The 23,470-nt window shown below is 38.2% G+C and overlaps 1 protein-coding gene and 1 long non-coding RNA gene across 14 annotated transcripts in view; one reads left to right on the top strand and one right to left on the bottom strand.

Moving 5' to 3' along the window:
• LOC138755508 (putative Polycomb group protein ASXL3) overlaps positions 1–23,470 on the top strand; it is a 360,016-nt gene that overhangs the window by 259,526 nt on the left and 77,020 nt on the right. For 8 of the 13 annotated variants that reach the window (XM_069921623.1, XM_069921612.1, XM_069921609.1 and 5 more), the window contains 3 exons: positions 11,119–11,215; positions 18,774–18,879; positions 19,367–20,387. In XM_069921623.1, coding sequence (XP_069777724.1) covers positions 11,119–11,215; positions 18,774–18,879; positions 19,367–20,387 — 1,224 coding nt within the window. Of the gene's footprint in view, positions 1–2,430; positions 2,632–6,886; positions 7,251–7,799; positions 8,030–11,118; positions 11,454–18,773; positions 18,880–19,366; positions 20,388–23,470 lie in introns of those variants that run through there. The other 5 variants (XM_069921616.1, XM_069921615.1, XM_069921617.1 and 2 more) reach the window with 5 other exon arrangements.
• Positions 5,515–6,575, bottom strand: LOC138755511 (uncharacterized). The gene is made up of 2 exons (XR_011352349.1): positions 6,512–6,575; positions 5,515–6,359 (listed from the first exon to the last, which is right to left on the bottom strand). It is a non-coding gene; the product is annotated as an uncharacterized lncRNA (long non-coding RNA).

Here is a 23,470-nt window from a genome sequence, read left to right as displayed (position 1 = left end):
GGTTCATTGATTGCTCAATGTTGCGGTGTATTGATTGGGTGATCAAGAAGGTGTATGGTGTGTTGACCTTCATTAGTCAGGGGACTGAGTTCAAGAGCTGTGAGCTAATGTTACAGCTCTATAAAACTGGTTAGATTACAGATGGAGTGTTGCATTCAGTTTTGGTTGCATCATTACAGAAAGGATATACTGTAGATGCTTTAGAGGGGCTGTAGAGGAAATTTAGCAGGACATTCCCTGGATTGGAGAACATTTCTAATGAAGCAAGATTGACAGAGCTAGGATTTTTCCTCTTTCGAATGACAGAGGATGAAAGTTGACTTAGTAAGATTGTGAGGGGCTTTTTTTTCCTGAAGCAACAAATACAAATGGGTACCCACATGAGCCCCAACTATGCCTGCCTTTTTGTTAGCTATGTGGAGCAATCCATGGTACAAGCTAACACGGGCAAGGCTCCACAACTCTTCCTCTGCTTCATTGATGACTACATTGGTGGTGCCTCAAACATCCATGATGCACTTTTCAACTTTATCCACTTCGCTACCATTCCGACCTCAGATTCATTTGGTCCATCTCCCCTTTCTCGATCTCTCCATCTCCATATCAGGAGACAAATACTCAGCAGACATTTTCTACAAATCCACCAACTTCCACAGTTACCTTGAATACATCTCTTCACACTCAATTTTTTGTAAGGATTCTATGCCTTTCTCGCAATACCTCCATTGCATCTATTCCTAGGACCAGGTCTTCTTTGCACGATCATCCAAGATGTCCTCCTTCTTCAAAAAATGTGGCTTCCCCTCTACTACTATTAGCTTAGCCCTCAGCCATGTATCCTCCATTTCCCACATAAATGCCCTGACCCCCTCTGCCCCAGAAGCAACAAGGACAGAATTCCCCTTGTCCTCAATCAACCCCACACCAGCATCCGCATCCTGTTGGATATATTTCCATATTTCATATTTCCATCACCTACAATGTGATCCCACCACAAGACACATGTTCCCCTTTCCTCTCCTCTCTGCCTTCCTCAGGGATTGCTCCTTTCTTGACTCCTCCTTGGTACCTATCACTGTGACCACAGAAAATGCTACACTTTCTCCCACACCTTTTCTCTCACCCCCAAACTGTCCTTCCAAGTAAAGCAGCACTTCACCTGAGGATCTGCTGTGGTCATCTCCTGCATCTTATGCTCTCATTGTGGCCTCCTCCACATTGAAGAGACCGCATGAAGACTTCGTTCACCACCTTTGCTCTGTCCCCTGCAATAAGCAGAGATCTCCCAGTGGCAATTCATTTCAGTTCCCTGCCCCATTCCTTTCCCAAAATGTCTGTCCATGGTCTCATGTACTGCCATACTGAGGCCTCCCGCAAATTGGAGGAACACCTCATTCTATCTGGGAACTCCCCAACCAAATGGCATTAATATCCACTTCTCCGATCAATTCTCAGCTTTTCTTTTTTCCCTTCCTATCCATGTTCATGCCTGTTGGCTTGTGCTCCAACCCCTGCTCTTTCTTGCTTCTTACCCCTGCCTTTTTTTTAGGCTTTTGTCTGCTTATTGCTCATTCCTTGATGAAGGGCTCAGGCCCGAAAAGGTGGTTAAACATGTTTACCTCCTGTGGATGATGAGTTTCTCCAGCAGTTTTATGTACTACAGACTATAGTCTGTAACCTTTCTTGTTTCACCTAACAGGTTACATTTTGTTTTAACAACAATGACTAGAATACTATTGTCTACTCAGGGTAAATATTATAACAAAAACTTCTCTGCTCTGGCTCATTCCAAAATATCATGTCAGCAACATTTGTCATTCAGAACTTTGACAATGCAAATAACTTCAATTTCTCTCAGATTAAGGTAATATAGAATATAAACACATTCAAACATGTTTCCATTTCCATTTCAAAATTACTCTAAAACCCATGGGTATCATTGATAGCCCTGATTTATGCCAATCAGATTCTGCACAGGAATATTTTCATGTAGTTAATCATAGATGTTTATACTCCAGCAATTTACAATGTCCATCAATTTAGGATCCAACATTGACAAATAGCAAATGAATAGTCTCTTCCCAGAAAATAACTGTGACATCTTTGCTCAGGGTTTCATAGACCCACGGTTATAAAACTATAATTCATCAGTTGAATCTGCAAGGTGATCATACCTTTGCTGATACTAAAACTATAAGGTTTGAGTTATGCAGTGCAGTAAAAATATCATTTCAATGGCACACCTATATAAGATTAATAATAACATGTCAGAATATGGCTGCTTAAAAGCCTATCATAATCTATTGGATTAAAAGGAATGCCATATGTATTGTAGCAACTGACAGGATGTAGAGGTTAAGTTGGAAGAATGAGTTCCCATTTCTTTCCTGAATTATAAAATGACTCTAATCTCACTTTGGATCCCTTCAGAACTCACTTTGGATCCCTTCTGATCTACTGATTAAATGTAGTCATCGTTTGTGCATTTATTGGAAGGGAAGAAAAACATTGCAAATATATGGAAAAATAAGATAGGAAATGCCAAAAGGACATTCCTCTATTTGAAATTAATTGAATTGGTTATTTTTCTCATGTTCCAAGATGCAATGAAAACCTTTGTAAGTTTTCCTGGTAAGTCAATCTATGTTTAAGTACAGTAAATAATGCAAAAAATAAAACATACATGCCAAATCTGGTATCATAGAGAAAATTACCCTTGAAAAAAGAGTCCAAGGCCACGATGAGGTAGTATTTTGTGAGATCAATAGATTGTCTTTTACTTATGAAAGATCCATTGATGAATCTGACAAAAGCAGTGCAAAATAACTGTCCATTAATCTATCCCATGGAATCTCTGGGAGAATTGAGAGTAAAGTCATTACAGCTCTTTCTTCATCTGCACCTGGCTCATCTTTGTGGACCTGTTGTTTCATAGCATACAGAGACATCAGATTACTGTGGTTTTCCAGTAGTTCTCTGCTCCATACTCATCATTTCCCAAAACATCTTTCTCATCACAACATTGTGGCTAGCTTTTAAATCCCTGCAGCAGCATCGGATATATTACCAAATCATGAATAATATTTGATCTGAGAACTCATCATTCTGATTCCAGGTTGTCAGGTAAACTCTATTTAGTCAAATAAAAGACCTGCTCTTATTCGGCATATCACAGAAAATTCACCTTAACAATTACAATTTATGATAAATTTAGACAGTCAGCAAAGATTTCTGTGCTGCATCTAAATCCCCCAATGACTATTTTATTTTATTTTATTCAGAGAAACATTGCTGAAATATTGAAATGCTCCAAGTTGATTTTCATCTTAAAGCCATTTAAAGGTCTTGAAGTTATTTTATGAAGTTTTTTTAAAATATTATTCTAAGGAATCAAATAGCTCCATTGTTCCCAGGCATAGTTTGATTCTGAATCCTCTGGGTGCATGATGTGGATTTCCAGACAGACATGCACAAGGATATCAATGGGTGTACAACATAAGTCATTTCAAAATATAAGACCAGTGAACAACATATGGCAATGATGTGAGACCAGGCCTTTATTCCTGACAAAACATGCTTCAAGTTAAAGGGAACTTGAACATTTAGAGCAGGACTATAACATGGAATCCTGAAGATGGACCCCCAGTTTCCCTACACCCAACCCCAACCAACCAATTTTCCCCTGCAACCGCTGCAACCGTGTCTGCCTGTCCCGCATCGGACTTGTCAGCCACAAACGAACCTGCAGCTGACGTGGACTTTTTACCCCCTCCATAAATCTTCGTCCGCGAAGCCAAGCCAAAGAATAACATGGAATCCTGAAGATGGACCCCCAGTTTCCCTGCTTACTCTTGCCCCTCTACCTCACCCCACACCTGTTGCTGCAGATCTCCACTACTGAATTACACAGATTGCATACCATTTCTACTCTCCTAGCAACCAATCAAACAAAGAGACACTCATGGCCCCAATTCTAGTGCTTTCTCTCAGCATTAAGGTGCCAAACAATCCCATTCTGAAACTCCAAGGTCCCCACCTCATTCTATACAGACTTCTATCCATTATGTCTACCACCATTCACCCACCTTCAAATTTCCACAGCATGATTTATGATCTAATATCCGTGACATATTTGCAATAGCTGCAGTAATACAGGAAAATGTTTTGACCATGAAAATATGTAAAGCTGATTCTGTTGCTTAGAAATATTAATCCTCATGTCCAACCAAATACTGCCACAGAGGGTCACACAATAAACATACATTGGTTTACCGTGCATTGTTGGGTTAACATCTTTTTTCAAGGACAGAACAAGCTCTAAGCCAATATATTTTCTAACAACCTCTCGTGTGGATTTATAGATTTGTTTCATTGTTGAGTTGATGATTGCTGGATGGGTTACGTGGATACGTTAATGGAAAATACATCCTTGAAGAACAATGAGTAATATTCTTTGCAACAATGATGAGAGAATATTAAGGATGAATATCAATTTGAAAATAAACCAGACAAACGTCCTGTTGATAGGAAGTGAATGGCCAACACAAGTTTTATTAGAATTCACTTAATCTCATATATCTATGTAAGCAAGTTAGTGGAGGGCACACAGGAACCTATAAACATGATAGGAAATGGTTTAAAATAAATATATAATCGCCATCATGCTCCAAGTTAAAGCCATATCCTAGTATTATATTCTTATTTAATATAACACAATTACACAACAAAGTAATTCCTGTAAAGCTCAATAACTTAATTGTATAGCTTTTCAAGCATATTAGGATAGATATTTCCGATCAGCTATGCAAGATGAATTGAACCAACCAGAAAAATACCCCACACTCTATCACACAACTTCACCACTTACCTTTCACCTGCTCCAGTCTTGTTCTATAAATGTTGATGTGAATAAGGATTGTCCAGATAGTTTTGAATCTAATGTTGTTTTAATTGCCTTCCCATGTAAATTAAACCTGAATCACTCTGCTGAGCTGTGAATGAAAATAACTTTAGAGTTCAGGGAAAAACAAAATTATATATTGTGTGGTAATTCTACATTATTTTTCTTTTTTTCCTGTCATTTAATAGATGTCAAGCTTCTTTTGAAGCTTTGTATATTTTCACAAAGGCTGAAAGAGTTCAGCAGTGGATTTCCCTTGTGAAATTCCCAAGTCTGAGAGAAGATCAAAATCAATGAACTTTGTCAATAATTTCAAGCTGTACCACACACTTGTGATAAATGGTCTGAGGTACACTGATCTCCTTCTCCATCCAAGCATAGTTGTCTGCTCAAAACTGTACCTTAATGTCTAAAAGTATTAACCTATCTACAGTGCTATATTTTCCATTCCGAACATATATCCCTGTGTATTTTATGTTTCAAACCACCTCCCAAATCTAATTAACATTCAGCACATATAACTTTAGTATAACTGCAAGACAGATAATTAAACAATGTGTGATTCTAGAGCTTTGTTTTAGATTCTGATGCAATGGAAGTAATCAAGATTCAAGATTGCTTTATGCTTTATTATTATGTAATAGTACTGAACATGTAATATGAAATTGCCTTCTGCCTGCCAAAAGGTGACAGAGTTAGTGTTGCTCGGCATTCATTATAATAAGAGAGAAAGAGAAACAAAAGAGAGTTCCCTCAGAGCCACTGAGTATCCATGGATTAATCTCCAGCGTTCCCGCAGCCTCTGCGGATGCACGGACTCCTGCTCAATTCATCAGCCACCTGAACTCCACATCCAAACTTCTAACATGACCAGGATCAGTGCCCAAGGCCCTTTGGGAGCCCTTCTTGCCATCAGCACCCTCAAGAATCTTAGCTCCAATAACCGATTCCATGAGCTGGTCTGCAGCAGGCCATAACCTGTGTGGGTCCTTCAGCCACTGGGCCCCTTGCTGGTCCACTGCTGTGGTCACTATCCTACAGAGTCATCTCCTTTGCTTCTCAATAGATGTTCTCTCCTTTTCTGGTGCCCTGTGCACTACTTCTCTAGAGCCTGAAACCCCTTGTGGCCACTGATGGCTCGTGGTTTCAGGATTTTTGTTGAATAAGAAGCCAGCTCCTTTAACCGGCTTTTTAATGCCTGTATAAAACTGCCGGCATTAGAACAGGATGGTTGAATCTTTTGGAGCAGTCCAGTCTCTCCACTCTCCTGGGTCCAAACCAGGACCTTCAACAGTGCTGCCATCTTAATCAGTATGGAGCAACCAAATGTTTTAGTAGGTGAAAGGCTCATAGTCTTGAAGTGACCCATCCTTCCTGCATTAGATTCTTATGGACATCCTGATGCACATTTGGCCTGTTCCACAGGCGCCAGCTCCATTATGATTCTTGCCAATCTGCCCTGCATCAGATACATCAGTATAATGGATTTAGAATAAAATTCAGTCAATATTATTGGTAAGAGGTATGCAGAAATAACAACAGGTTATAAACAGGAAGATAGAAAGCAGGTCATGAAATAAAAAAACACAGAAAAATGGAAGGTCACCTCACCGAACTACCAATATCTGTGGAGAGAGGCCTAGAGATCAATCATAGTGGGAATGGGATGGGGACTTTAAGTGACAGGAAAATGAAAGCACAAGGACGCCCTTTGTGATGCGCTGCAATGCGAACAAACAAACTCAAACTATGAAGGCTTCATTGCAGGCTTTAATTAACTTAAAACTTGCACACAAGGTTCAATATCCCTTCTGGCTCCATGTGCTCTACTCCAACCCAGGGGCTGGCATGAGCCTTTATATGGTGATTGGCAGGGTTGCCTCCTGCAGTAGGCAGGGCGGAATGCAGACAGGCAAGGGCAGTCACAGTCAGTCCAGTGGTTGTATCACCACATTCATCCCCTTCTTAAAATGAGTCCCTGTGGTGGGGGGGGGGGGGGCGGGGTGGGGAGAGAACAGTGTCCACCACCGTCTTCATGCCGAGTGTCTGCTAGATACAGAGAAGTTGGGAGAGAAAAACATATTTACAGATTTACAAATTCAGGCGATCTAGTGGTTGCTGGTCAATGGTAAGTGGGGACAGGGCTGTCTGAAGTTTGGCTAGGTCAGGGGTGGTTGGAGCGGCCAGTGGAGAGTGTAGGGTGGTTCCGCAGGCAGCCTGGTCCCATGGTTGTTGATGGACAGGATGAGGATGTCAGCTCCAGGAGGGTTCTGGACATGCAAGGAGTGCCCAGGATGGTGTCCCGCCGTGCCAGGTCCCAAATCGAGACGGTGTCTTCACATCTATTGGGGTACGCCACATGTAATGGTCTTGAATTCCTGGTCAGTGAAGGGGAGATTTCGGAATTTCACAAAATGGTACAGCTGTGTGACACCCAGGTGGCAAAGGGTTTCATGCATCACCTGAATTTGGTCGGACTATCCACTGGCGCAGGTCTGGCACAGGGCATCGGTGCTTCCTTGGCCTATACTGAATGTTGTTTTTGAAAGTGGCCAACTTGACTCTCTCGTGCAAGATCTTGTCATTTTTGATCTTGCCCCTGTGGGTGGTGCTGAACATGAATGCCATGGCACACTGATCTGTGAGGAGGGTGAACCTCCTGCCTGCTAGGTAGTTGCACCAGTGGCGGACCACTTCCACAATCGCCTGGGCCTCCTTTTTGATGGAGGAGTGCCTGAGCTCTGAGCTGTGGAGGGTTCAAGAGAGAAAGGCCATGGTTTTTCCCCCTTGGTTGAGGGTGGCGGTGAGGGCAACATCATAGGCATCGCACTCCATCTGAAATGGGGTGCTTTCATCCACAACATGCATTGTGTCATTGGCGATATCCTTTCTGATGCAGGCAAAGGCTGCTTGCGCCTTGGTGGGGAGAGGGAAGGTGGTGGCTTGGGCCAGTTGGCAGACCTTATCTGAGAACTGGGGGACCCACTGAGAATAGTAGGAAAACAACCCTAGGCACCTGCGCAGGTGCTTGCGTGTGAGCGAAGGGGCACTTCCATCTGAGGGCACATGCATTCGGAGTCGGGACCAATGACACCATGTTCCACGATGCACCCAAGGATGGCGAAGAAGGTAGTGTTAAACACCCACTTTTCCCTATTGTAGGTGAGGTTTAATGTCTCTGCCATCTGGAGAAACTTCTCCAGATTAGCATCATGGTCCTGCTGGTTGTGGACGCTGATGGTGATATTATCCACGTATGGGAAAGTTGCTCTTAGATTATGTTGGTGTACCAGGCGATGCATCTCCCTCTGGAATATGGAGACTTCATTTGTGACCCCAAAAGGAACCTGGCGGAACTGATAAAGGCGCCTTTCAGCCTCAAAGGTGGTATAGGTCTTATCCAAGGCATGGATGGGGAGCTGATGATAAGCCGACTTTAGGTCAATGGTGGAAAAAACCCTGTACTGGGCTATCTCGTTGACCATGTCCCGGGACCACCAGTGGAGCTCTGTAGATGAGTTTAGCTGAAGAAGTTTTGAGGTCCTCCTCGGGTGCCATGTGGATGTCCAACAACACCCATGGTAACTCATTTACCCAGATGGGTCCTTGGAGTCTGGTCATGAGCACAGTTTTGAGGTGCCTGTGGAAACGCTCCACCAACACATTGGACTGTGGGTGGTAAGCTGTTGTGATCTGCCAGATCTGGAACTGTGCCTCAGCCTGGTCAAACTACACCTGTGGTTGATTCGTCCAAAGGATCAATATCATTCCTGCATATTATAAAATTTGTTGCCATATTTTATAATATTTACCAAAATTAATACATCCAGATCAGGTGGGATTGATTAAAGGAAGATATTCTTCAAATAGTCCAATATAATTCATATGGCAAAATCAGGTTGAATCCAAACATAACTATTTCTTTAGATGCAGAAAAAGCATTCAACTGACTAGAATGGTCTTTCTTAAATAAAACAATGGAAAAATTTGGTGTAGGTAGAAAATTCATAAATTGGATAAAAAAAACTCTTTATCATAAGCCACAAGCTAAAATTATAACAAATAACCAAATGTCATCTATTTTTCCCTTGAGTAGACAGGAGTGTCCCCTATCATCCAGCTATTGAACCTCTGGCGGAGATTATAAGAAGAGCTCCCGATATTAAGGGATTCAAAGCTGGACAGGAAGAACATAAAATTAGCTTATTTGCTGATGATGTGCTATTATATATGTCTGACACAGCTGAATCACTGATAAGATTACAAACAATACTAGAAAATATGGAAGAATATCAGGATACAAAATAAATATGGATAAAAGTGAAATAATGCCATTGCAGAATTTTGATTATGAAAGATAGAAAAAAATCAGTAGATTTAAATGGAAGAAAAATGGAATTAAATATTTAGGAATAATGACAGATAATCATTTACAGAACTTATATAAGCAATTATATCCCTCTACTAGAAAAAATATAAAAAGATTTACAGAAATGGAAATATCTGCCGATTACATTAAAAGGAAGGGTAAATTGTATAAAAATGAAGTAATGCTAAGGCTACAGTATCTCTTTCAATTGTTGTCTATTGTACTAATTTAAAATTTCTTTAAATTATTACATAATTGCATAAGACAATTCCTATGGAATAACAAAGTACTAAGAATTCAATGGAAATGTTAATATGAAACTATAAACTGGAAGGATTTAGACTTCTGAATTTTAAGAAGTATTATCTATCTGCATGAGCAAAATTTGTATCATATTTCTTTGAAGAAAACGGTCCCCCTTTGTGATTCAAATGAGACTGAATTCAATAAAAGAGTGGAATATTGTCAATAACAGAAAAAAAACAGATAATCCTACATTAATACACATGATTAGAATATAACAAGAAATAAATGAATGTATCAGAAAAGAGTAGGACACCATTATGTAAAAATTTACTACTGCCTATGAATCTGAGTAACAAAATATTTAATTCATGCTATGACAAAGGAATAAGATATGTTGGTGATTGTTATGTGGAAGGATCTCTTATGTCTTTTGAACAATTAAGAAAAAAGTATGGAGAGGCTAATTGGACATTCTTTTGCTATCTCCAGCTAAGATTGTTCTTAAGAGAAAGATGGGGACCAAACTTTGCCCCACCTGAAATTATGAGATAGAACTAATTATTTGGCTGGGGAACACATCTAAATTTATACCTAAGATGCACTTTGCTCTTCAAAATGAAAATCCAAAACCAGGTTTACAGAGATCGAGAGAGAGATAGGAGTCGGATTTAAGAGTTGCAATTATGGAAAGATGCTGGTCTGATTGGTGTTTGGATAGCATGAAGTCAATTATATAGCAAGATACAGATTAATACAATATAATTTTCTACACCAATTATACCTCACACTACAGAAACTAAATAAATCAAAATTAGAAATATCAGAGATGTGTTTTAAATGTGGAACAGGAATAGGAACGTTTGTACATGCTACGTGGTCGTGTGCAAAGGTGAGACCTTTCTGGCAAGATATTACTCAAACACTAACAGAGATAACAGGGACAACCTGGAGTTTTATCTTTTGGGAAACTTTATTGAAATAAGTAATAAGCCAACTAAATTCCAAATTTCATTTGTTAGAATAACTTTAGCTGTGGCTCAGAAATGCATTGCAATTACTTGGAAATCCGACTCCCCTCTACAGATAGCATGATGAAAGACAGAGATAACAGTTGTATTCCTATGGGGAAAAAAAATCACAAATCAATCTAAAGAACAAATATGACATATTTAGAAAAATATGGCAACAATATTTGGACTATATGGGGGTCCAAATGTTAAAAAGGTGCTACTATTATAAAAAATATGTGACCTCCCAATGAAAATTTTCTTTTTTAAACCCAACTGTAAGCACTGACCAAGTATTGATATATACTGTGGAAGGGGGTGGGAAGGAAGGGGTTGCTGTGTCCTGCTTTGTTTTGTAAGTAAAAAATGTTACGTGTGTGTGTATATTCTGCAAAATGAAAATGTTTATATGTATATTTATGGAAAAAAACAAAAATATTTTAAAAAGTATGTTAATCATGGCTGTCTGATACTCATAGTGTGAATATAGAATAGGAAATTAAGAATGTATGTTCAAATTTGATTGATAAATAAACATATTGTGTAATATTTATTATTTCATTCAGTCTCTCATGCTGCTATTATTTTATTTTCAGATTGGGTGTGATGGGGTTTCTCGCCTCAGTGCTTCTGCTCTGAATAATGAATTCTTTGCTTATGCAGCACAAGGTTGGAAGGAGCGATTAGCAGAAGGTATAATTAAATCAACACATCTAATTCATTAATGTGCAGACAGAATTTTGGAAGTTATCCTTTTATCACAGTGGAAGCCAAATACATCTTGTCCGACCTGTGTCGTGAAACATGAAAGTGTGCAGACACTGTGATTGTAGTAAAACCACAGAATTGCTGGAGGAACTCAGCAGATCTCACAACATCCATAGGAATAAAGATATATAACCGGCATTTCGAGCCTGAGCCTTTCTCCAAGGTATGAGAGGTTTGTGCAACCTGTATGTTAATTTTTGTGATTTTTCTCAATATTCCTTCTTTTGAATAGTAAAGAAAATTGAATATTTGTGATATTGTTACTGTAGCCATCATCACTCTCTAACTAGCAGGCAGGCAGCCAGATATCAGAGTGAATGAAAGAGAGTCCATGCTAACTGTCCTCATGAGGCAGCAGTAATGCATAAAGTGTGCAACTGCCATTGAATTTCAGTCACTGCTGTTCAATAAGCATTAATGTGAATGCCAATTTAAAGACTGCATTATTGTCCACTAAGCAATTCATTGAAGACTCTTCACTAATGTGTTCCACCCTCAATAAGAGCATTGACTCAGCTTAATTTTTGACCTAAAATATGTAAGGAAAATCATACACAGCTGATAATAAATATTCCTTGAGAATAAACATTGTACAAATAATGTCTGTTGAAAATTCCAAAGCTTGTTTTAATCTAAACTACAGGAAAAAAAAATTGTCAATAGTATTTATATATATAAGGAACAAACAAAATACACAATTTTTGATTTAGACATTAATAAATGTGAAGGAAAAATTTAAGTACTGTAATTTTGTTTCTCTAATTCAGCCCATATTAACTTTTGATTCACGGCATCTTCAAGCATATGTAATTTTGTCCATTAAGTTTAAAGTAAAGTCTCCTGATAGAGTGAAACTGTAAAACAGATAATTACTTCAGTGCAACTTTACTGCCATATATCCTCTACTGGGCCCTCTGGTAGCCCAAAGATTGATGCACCATTTACCACACATAAATTGAAGGCTTGTTGAAAAATTCTTTAACAAAATATATTTTAAAGGATTTGAACATCTCCCTTTCAGCTGGAGAAAGAGTCCATCCAAATAATTTGTCTCCTCACAAAAACAATGTTCAATTAATTGGGTGCCAACTATTTTCTGACATATTAAACTAGAAATGATCATTAATGTTGATTGCAGATTAATAATTAACATCATTGCATGGTATTTTCTATTCATGATCTTATCAGGAGTTTTATTTATTTCTCTTTAAACACAATATCCTTTATTAAAACAGGCTGAGGTATGTATTTCAAATGTGATGGCTAAGTAATTCAAGTGGATGTTACAGCAGGGCACTAAAGACAGTACTGGTTGCCATTTCCAGATATTAGGACAAGGCATGGAATAATGTCACAAAGGCTAACAAGTAGCTCATGGAGATTTTTATCAATGTTCAGAGGGCCTGAACATGGTTAGGGAATTCCATGCTCTCCAGTGGACCTGACAGACAACTTGAAGTTTTGGTACATGTTTTCCTCTCATTTATATGAATTGTAGACCATTGCCTTTCATTATTAATATTACTCGTTATAAAACAGACCATCTCAATGGATTCCCTTTTTTTTTGCATGCTGAAAGTTATAGAACCTAACGAAGCGATGTAACTCACAACAAACAAGCAAATGATTCACATCATTGGTCATCACACAGTAATTTAAAAAGTAAATAGAAAACTCTTGGTGTATTTTTATTAAGTGATTAAAAGTCGTGATGATTCCAGCAGCAACAACACACAAATGCTGAAGGAACTCAGTGGCTCAGGCACCATCTATGGACATCAATAGGTCAACATTTCTTTTTCAATCTTTTTATTATTATTATAATTTATAAACACATACAGTTCAAAGAGATATAAAAAAAATACATAGTAAGTAATGAATTAATACAGAGATATTAAACAATAATATTACAGAATAAAAATATATCATAAAAAAAAAATTTTGATCAGTTTAGGGTGTGAACTATCTCTAAAAAAAAAAGATATAATTAATAACAATATATGAAAAAAGAGAAGAAAAAAAACCCCAAAAAAGAAGAAAAAACAAATCTGAATTAAAAAAAACTTTTAAAAAAACTTTAAAAAAAAACCTACAGATATAGCTAAACCACACCGATCACTCTGATCTCATCTTACAGCCCAATTATCATACATAATCATAGAAAGAAAACAGAGCCAGATCAACTCACCACAAATGAAAATATTGAATAAATGGTCGCCAGGTTAACTCAAACTTAGAAGGGGATTCATAGACAGAGTTTCTAATTTTCTCTAAATTTAAACATAGTATAGTTTGGGTAAACCATTGGAAAACAGTGGGAGGATTTACCTCTTTCCAATTTAATAGTATAGATCTTCTAGCCATTAGTGTAAAGAAAGCAATCATACGATCCGCAGGAAGAGATAAATAAGTTAAATCTATCATAGGTAATCCAAAAATTGTAGTAATGGGATGTGGTTGTAAATCAATATTCAAAACAGTAGATATAATGGAAAAAATTTCCTTCCAATAATTCTGTAAAGAAGGACAGGACCAAAACATATGTGTAAGGGAAGCTATTTCCAATTGACATTTATCACATATAGGATCGATATGAGAATAAAAGCGATGGAGTTTATCTTTAGACATATGAGCTCTATGAACAACTTTAAACTGTATTAGTGAATGTTTTGCACATAGAGAAGAAGAGTTTACCAGTCGCAGAATTTTATTCCAATTTTCATTAGAAATATGAAGGTTGAGTTCTCTTTCCCAATCATTTTTAAACTTTTCAAAAGTCCCAGAATTTATTTTTGTAATTATATTATATAATTTAGATATCACACCTTTTGGAGGGAATTTTGAATATAGTATATCCTCTAAAACAGTCGTAGTCTCCCGATTGGGAAAAGAGGGTAAAGTCGAAACTAAGAAACTCCTAATCTGCAAATATCAAAAGAAATGAGATCGAGGTAAATCATATTTCATGGATAATTGTTCAAATGACATGAAAGAGTTATCCAAGAATAAATCCGAAAAGCATGTTATACCTTTAACTTTCCAGAGTAAATAAGCTTGATCAATTAGAAAGGGATGAAAAAGGAAATTTAGTACAATAGGAGTTTCCAAGATAAAATGACTTAGGCCAAAAAATCTCCGGAATTGAAACCATATACGTAGTGTATGTTTAGCCATTGGATTATCAATTTGTTTATATAATTTAGTAAGAGTAAAAGGGAGAGCAGCTCCCAAAATAGAGCTAATTGAAAAATGTTGTATCGGTTTAATTTCTAAATTTACCCAATGGGGATTTAGAGATAATTCTGAATAATTCAACCAATACCTTAAGTAACTAATATTAATTGCCCAGTAATAAATTCTAAAGCTGGGTAATGCCAACCCTCCCTCTAGTTTAGATTTCTGTAAATATTTTTTCCCCAATCTAGGATTCTTGTTTTGCCAGATATACGAGGACAATTTAGAATCGACCTTATCAAAAAAAGATTTAGGAACAAAAATAGGTATAATTTGGAATATATATAAAAATTTAGGTAAGATCATCATCTTAATAGCATTAATTCAGCCTATCATGGATAGGGATAATGGTGACCAATTGGTAAGTAAACTGCCGATCAGGTCCAATAGAGGGAAAAAATTAGTCCTAAACAAATCTTTGTTTTTTAGTAATCTTAATCCCTAAATATATAAAATGGTCTCTAGCTATTTTAAAAGGTAAACTATCATAAATAGGGACCCATCCATTAAAAGGGAATAATTCACTTTTAATAGGTCAACATTTTGGACCGTAAACCTTCTTCATGAGGTAGCAAGAAAGGAGCAGAGCCCCATATAAAAGGATTGGGGTATAGGAAAGAACATGGGATGGCAGGTGATGAGCAAGTGCAGGTGGGATGGAGAAGAAATTGAAAAACATAGCAAGAACCCCCTCAGAGAAAAAGGCAGAGGGTGAGGAATATGCACTTTTGTATAGGAGAAGGGGTGGGAGCTAGAGGAGGGAAGGGATTGGGTGATGGGTAGATAGAGAGGGTGGAGAAGGAGAAAGAGAAGGAAGAATGGGTCAGAGAGAATACAAAAAGCAAGGGAAATGTGAAATCAAACTGGGAGGTAATCAGAAATTGGTGAATTTGATGTGGAGGACATCTGGTTGGAGACTGCCAAGATGAAGTATAAAGTGCTGTTCCTCTAGTTTGTGTGTGGCTTCAACTTGGCAGCACACCTCCTAGGACTTAGAAACAATGACAGAGGCTCAGGGATGTCACGAAGTATCAAGGGTATGTAAAATTCTTTATCTCTGTAACTATCTCAGTTACACTGAGAATACGTTTTATTATTATCAACAATTTTTCCAACAATTTCCACCTTGTTATGACATCCTTAATACATAATCACACTGCAAAACCTCTCTTTATCTTTTCAAGCAAATTTATCTTTTCATTTTCTCATTTCATTACATGCCATGGCATCATTATCTTTTCATATTCAGCCTCAAGGGGTTGCCATCTTTGGGGAAGCAGCAGACTGATGCAAGACACCAGTAATTGGGAGAACACCCTTTGTTGAGAAGGAGAAGCAGGGGAAATGACTCTAAGGATGGTGACCATGATGGCAGACCAGCTGAAGGAGACAAACAGGCGAGCTGTTGGCGGCTAGTGGGTGCAGATTCTCACACAAGCTAATGGGCTGCTGGCAACTTGAGGCCAAAGGACTCACTCCAGGCTGCAGGCTGCTACAGACTGACTCATGAAAACCAGGTATCAAATTCAGGATTTGAGAGGATGCTGAGGACAAGGAGCGCTCCCTTATGCAGTCGGAGGTTTGTATCTGGGCTCTAGTTGCCGATGGATTGAACTGAACTGGAGTCTTGTACAGCTGCACAGGCTGCAGGAGTATTGGAGGTGAATATACAGACACTCTGTGACAGGGAGACTCTCTTTTGCTTCTCTTTCTCTGACTGTATGAGACACCAGGAAATGTTATGCTACTGGAAAATGGTCTGCCTTATGGCAGACTAAAGGCAATTTCATGTAATGTTACATTTCTGTTTTATTACATGACAATAAATAGTATAAATAGTGGACATTACCCCTCCATAAATCTTCATCCGCGAAGCCAAACCAAAGAAGAAGAAGAAAAAGAAATAGTATCTAATCTGATCTGAAATCTTATCTGATTGAGAGTGGCTCTTAATGAGATCACAAAAAACAAGGGACATCAATAAGGTGAATAGTGACCATCTGTTTCCTAGAGTTAAATCTAAAATGAGAGGGCATAAGCATAAGGTGAAAGATTTAAAAGGACATGAGGGGATAGTTCTTCACTCTGAGTGTGGTGGGCATATGGAACAAGGTGCTAAAGTTGTAGAGCCAGAGGTGTGAGCTTCTTTTAATCTTTTGGACTCTGGCCATTTTAACCTTTCATTAAATATACTCTGGACTGGATCCACTACATTACGAACTCAAGTATGAACCAGCTGGTGGTTGGGTATAAAACCAGTCGTGGAAGATGGGGACACAGAGTATATGCACTTGTTGGTAGTCCCTGAAAACAGGGACATGGACTATATGTTCTGGTTGGTAGACCCTAAAAACAGAGACATGGAGTTTAAAGCTTTAAGGAACACTTGAATAAATACATTGATAGAAGGGGATTGGAGCGGTGTGAGTCTAATGCGGATAAGTGAATCAAAAGCTGGAATGTACATTGTTAGCTTAGACAAGATGAGCCTAAGGGCCTGTTTTTGTGCTGTATGATTCCATGACTATATAAGCATACATCTGAAGTACTACTATAGATTTCTGTAGGCAAGGCATTTGAAGGATATGGAACCAATGCAGGAAAATGGCATTCAGGTACAGATTATGATCCACATGATGTGCTGCCAACATCATAAAGGACCCCATCACTTTGTCATGCTCTCTTCTCACTGCTTCTTTTAGATAGAAGGCCTGAAGTCTGGTAATTCTTGATCCAAAAACAGGTTTTTGGACTTATCCGTACTGCTCTCACCTAAACTGCTCCAGGATCACCAACAATATGTCTGTACTGCTAACACAGCACATCTTTTGCTCTAAGACAAATATGAATCTTTATTTATTTTTTCTCTTACTTTTATATTCATAATAATTTTTTTCTCTTGTGTCGATAATACTTACATTGATGTTAGGTGCTTTATGTACCTGGAAAGCTGCAGCAAGATAGAATCTATTCCATCTGTTCATTGTACGTATATACTACATGCAACAATAACTATTCATTCATTTACCTAACTTAAAGACAAAAAAAGACTTAAGGGAGGTAAATAGTTCACTTCTGTTTCTCTGCTCAGCATACTGAAGAAAATTCTTTCAAGCAAACTTTTCACATATGGTCTATACTGAAACTGTAAAAGAACAGTTAAAGATGGAGAAAATTTAATTCAGATAAGGCCAAATAATAATAAATGTTCAAAAATCATACAAAATCAAACATTTGAAGTTGTTTCTTGTTACATCTAAAATTAATTTTGCATCTATTGTGGATACGAACTATTGACATGTATGGCTTTTCATTCTCAGGATGAAAGCACTCTGAGGTCCTTCAGGGTAAAAGGAGAAATGTCTAAGAGCAAAGGTGTTCAAGCTAAGCATAATAGTGTTTACAGCACATTATCTTGATATTTTTGTGAAGAATTTTCTTCATGCTTCATTGAAAGTGATTTCATTGTCAAGAAATTCTATCCAGTGATATCTGACTGCAGTTTGGTCCATATAACTGACAACATAGACAAATCTGGTTCCTGCCTCTAAATTCTCACCAGTAGCTATGGTGCTCACTCTACTTCAATTCTCAACCATTGCTTATCTATGATTTTCAAGACCTATATGCCCTGAAATATAGAATGTTCACATGTGACTTGGTTAAAGTATAATTTTGAAAAGGAATTGATAGAAATGTTTTCTACTGAAGATATCTAGGATAAATAGGAAGTACACTGCTGGAGAAACTCAGCAGGTCACACAGCAACCATAGAAAGCAAAAGGCAGTCAATGTTTTGAACCCGAGCACTTCTTCGTGCATCAAATATAAGTCATGATTCTGCACAAGCTGATGAGTTTCTTCAGTGTTTTTGTGTACTGCACTAGATCCCAGCATCTTCAGATTTCTTGTTTACCTCTATTATGGTAAAGAGGCATACTTTTAGGCAGAAAAGACAGAAAATTTCGATGAAAGCAACATGAAACCCCTTCCATGAAAACATGGATGCTAACTCAATAAGATATAAAGAAAATATATTATGAGAATAAACTTAGGATGTAAATCAGCCATAATGTAATGAAATGTGGGAACAAGATTAATCAGTGAAATCGCTTTCTCCTGTTCTGTTAAGCCTTTTTATGTGCAAAAACAGAAATTAAATTAAGAAATGTAATTATTAAATGATACATTATCACATTCTAACAAAGAATATGCTATTTTAATTAATTTTTCTGAAAATATTGTGCAGGTGAATTTACTCCTGAAATGCAGTTACGTATTCGACAAGAAATTGAAAAGGAAAAGAAGGTTGAACAATGGAAGGAAAAGTTCTTTGAACAATATTATGGAGAAAAGTAAGCTCTTTACATTTTATGTAAATCTTTTACATTTTGAGCTATGATTTCTGCACACTTTTGGTTTGCAACAACAAGGTTAGTTCTTTTATCTTCTAAATCACATTTTATATTGTCTCTTTTTTATGCAACTTTACAATGATTTGTGTCTTCTAATAGTTAACTGCTGCCAGTAGGGCAGAACAAGCAAACACCCTGGTTGGTGAGCAATAATATCCATGGACATCTGTGCAGATTCCACGAGGAGTTCATCGGCCCAGTGTAGATAGTTGGGGCCAGCAACTCAGTTGCTTCAGTCTGTATTTTAGTTCTTTTAACACAGCTCAGTGGAAGATGTGAACATTGTTAGAGTATTTTGTTTTACATATTACCGAATTCTAAAGAACTGTAGACATAGAGAATTTTCTGTTTTAATGTCAAGATGCAGATAAATGAAAGTTACCTTATTTGTTATAGATATTACATTCACCTCTTGTATTGTATTCAGGTTAGGAATAACTCAAGAAGAAGCAATGAAGCTGGAACCAGTAAAATATTCTGTAGAAAATCAAGACTGCTCTTCATTTTCTCCACAATGCATCACATCAGAGCCTTGTCAGGTCACATCTGATAATAAATGTGAAAATAAAATAAATCGTGTGCCTTATTCAAATCTACATCAAACACAATGCATCATACAGGAAACCTCAGCCAAAGAACCATCCAAAACTGCAAAAGAAGAGAATATGCTAATATCGTTGTGCTCAGACATTACCTCACGTGAGTCTGTTATTCAGGAAGAGATAGCAGAAGTTGAACAGCATACTTGTGGAAGTCATGATGAAAGCAAACTTTCCCATTCTAGTATGTCCAATATTGATCAGTTGTGTTTGCTTAGTCCTGACAAAGCAGAACAAGTAGTGTTAGCAGATGATTTGAAGACTGATATAACTACTCAAAGTATCAAGGAGTTTGAGTCCCAATCAGAGCACACTGTAGATCCACCTTCCCTGGAGATAACTAGTATTTCACTCCAACTGCTTTCTTCCACTTCTACATCCTCACAGTTATCTGATTCGTTTGATGCCTCTAATAGTGACATATGTGAGCCAACACCAAATTCAAGTAATGAAGAAAATACCATAGAACACAGTTATAATGAGGAACTCAAGCCTATCACTGATACTCCAAATTCTCCAAGAGGGAATACAGAGTGCACAGCCAAACAATCCCTTACCTCTGAGCCTTCTAAGACTGAAAACCAACTCAGGACATTGCAGGACATCCCTCAACCATCACCAAGGACATCAACCCCCTCTGATTCTCCCACATTATCTTCTGAAGCATTTAGAAAATATAAAGATCTTGAGTACCACAAGAGAAAGCCACAGGAACAGGACATTCTGGAAATCTGTCATGAGAAAAAACCTAGAATTGAAAATGAGCAGACCATTTCAACTCTGCCCAGCCAGTCTCAAAGTGAAAAAGAAATAGCATCAAAAGAAGAGCCAAAGGTTCCACCAATCAAGGTATGTTACATGGAGATGAAGAATTTAACAAGGTGTGGTAGAGTCAATAATATTCTTATTATATTCCTACAGACATAATTGTTTTTAGCTGTAATATTAAACTGCCTTAATTTATTGTCCTCAAGTCAAGACATGTCTGTACAAGAACAACCTGACGAATCAGCATTCTCCAGTCTTTGGGCAAAACACACAGCATAACAAACATACAGACTTATAACTACATGCAGGACGTAGTCATCTATACAAATAAATAATTAATATTGTTTCATAAATATGAGAGTCTCAGATGGTTAGTGTGAGCAGTTCCTTTGGTTGTTCAGCATTCTCACCACCAATTGGAACAAGCTGTTCCTCAGCATGGTGGTGCTGACTCCGATACTCTCGTATCTCTTTCCTGACAGGAGCAGCTAAAAGATGCTGTATGCAGGGTGGAAGGGTTCCTCAATGATTTTGCATGCCCTCTTCAGACAACTATTCCAATAGATTATGTCGATGGGGGGGAGGGGACTCCATTGACTCTTTCTGCCACTCTTATAGCCGTGTAGATTGACCTCCAATCCATCTATCTGCAGCAACTGTACCACACTGAGATGCAGCCAGCATGGACTCTCTCAATAGAGTTCCTATAGAAGGTTGACATAATGGTTGCCAGTAGCCTTGCCTGCTTCAGTCTTCTCTGGAAGTGCAGTAACTGTTGCACCTCCCTGATAAGTGAGGAGATGTTGAGTGTCCACGAGAGGTCACGAGTTAAATGAACTCCAAGGAACTTGGTGCCCTCCATTCTCTTCTACAGCGTTGTTGATGTGTTGTGGAGGTGGTTGTTCCTCAAGTCCACAATCATCTCCTTCATCTAGTCCTTGTTGAGGCTCAGGTTGTTACTCTCTCACTATTTCATGAGATTTTTCACTGTGTGTAGTGTGACTCGTTGTTGCTGATGAGGCCAACTATTGTTGACACTATTGGAGCTGAATCTGATGATGCAGTCATGGGATAGAAGCATGAACAAGCTGAAACACACATCCATGAACTTTACCAGTGCTCAGTGTGACGGTGCTCAACATTCTGCTACCGACCCAGACAGACAGTGTTCTTTCCATAAGGAAGTCCAGAATCCAGTTGCAGAGAGAGGTGTTGAGTCCTAGCTTCTTCTCTGGGGAATGATTGTATTAAATGCCTTGTTGAAGTCAATGAACAGCAGCCTGGTGTATGAGGTGTCATTCTCCAGGTGGGTCAGGACGCATGCATTTATATCTGTTTCATTGCCCTATTTGAAATTTTGTATTTTTGCATTTAAAATACAGATATGTGCTGCTTGACGTCCGTGATACGTTCTGTGAGATTGCATATTATGAAATGTGGATATTGTGCGAACACCATATTACTGTATATACTTAGTTTAAGGTTGAATAACCTCCATTGATGAACTGTCACTCTGTAATGCCTGCAGGACCTGGCTGAGGCTCTTCTTGGGGAGGTGTTGGCTTCTTCAGGAAAATGTCTACTGTTGTTTGCCTGGTTTGCTTTTCTTCATAAATTTCTTTATATGCAGCAAACACTGCAGACCATTCCTCTCTTTTAGTGAAAAGCATTCAATTGGTGAACCTCTTCTGCACCTGTTATTCTTTTACTTCTGCACCTTCCTTTGCCATTGCCTTTTCTCAGCTATTCACTCTTGCTCTTGCTTCAGCAACTCTTCATTTGTTAATTCCTCAGGAACCACTACTGACTACAATCATCATCAATGTCTAGGTTCAGACTGTTGTTTACCATGTCGACAACAGCTCTATTAATCCTTGCAATTTCATCATCTTTTTCAAATCCCTTAAAGTCATGCACATATCACTTCAGTATTTATTTCCATATGCCATTCATACTCTTTGGTCACATCATTCCAGCCCCAAGCAAGGTTCACTATGCAGTGGAAAATGTTGTACTCCTTCTAGAACTGCATCAGCGTCTTGCCAGTGTCATCAGTTGTGGCAGAAGCTTGAGCAAAGGAATTCCTCAGGTAGTTGGCCTTTTAATTTTTTTTAAAATTTAGACATACAGCATGGTAACAAGCCATTTTGGCCCATAAGTCCATACTGCCCATTAACCACATTAACCTACACCCAATGTACATTTTGTACATTGGGATGAAATCAGAGCTCCTGGAGAAAACCCACACAGACATGGTAAGAACATACAAACTCCTTACAGAAAGCATGAGATTCAAACCCCGGTCTGGTCCTGATTGCTGGCACTGTAAAGGCATTGCATTAACCATTACGTCAACTGTGCCACCCTTGAATACTGCAATAATCCCTTGGTCCATTGGCTGGATTAAAGAGGTGGTGTTTGGTGGGAGGAACACCACTTTGATATTGGGGTGGAGGTCACCAATGAAAGGGAGATTGTCTACAATTAGCAAAATCTTGAAAGGTATGCCTTCTTCTAAGCAGTACTTCTCCATTTTACTGGCATAGCAATTGAGAGGGCCATCCTGAAACAGCATTTGTGTCATCCAGAACTTTTTTATTGCTCCTGTAATAAAGTGGTATGGTGCGTTTGTTAATGTTCTTGAAAACCTTGGAGTTTTCACTGTGCCAAATAAGAAATGGCTTTAACTTGCCTCCTAACAACACTGCCACTCTGTCTTTAAAAGCCTTAAAGCCTATCATTGACTTGGCCTCCTTATGGATGAAGGTTCTTTCAGGCTTTCACTTCCAATATAAGGAGGTTTTGTCCATATTAAAAAATTTGCTAGGGCAAATATCCTCCCTCTACAATTGGTTTATCTCAGGTTTCAACAAATTCTTCTTCTGCCTTTGCATCAGTACTCGCAGACTCACCACACACTTTCATATTATGCAATGAAAAACGTTGTTTCAAGTGCATGAACCCCCAGAGATAGCACTCAACTCGATAACATAGTCTGGTCTGCTTTTTCTTTAAGTATCTGGAACAAGCTTCATTCCTTAGCAGTGATCGTCAATGTGCTGAGAGGTATTCGCTTTTGTGTTTGGTCCTCAATCCACATCAATAACAATTTCTCTATATCTGATATAGGTCCCTCTCGCTTTTTCATTAGCCTTATAGTTTGC

Source organism: Narcine bancroftii, chromosome 2, assembly GCF_036971445.1.
Source record: "Narcine bancroftii isolate sNarBan1 chromosome 2, sNarBan1.hap1, whole genome shotgun sequence".
Lineage (NCBI taxonomy): Eukaryota > Metazoa > Chordata > Chondrichthyes > Torpediniformes > Narcinidae > Narcine > Narcine bancroftii.
The sequence above is the reverse complement of the archived record's forward strand: the minus strand, read 5'-3'. Positions and strand labels throughout refer to the sequence as shown.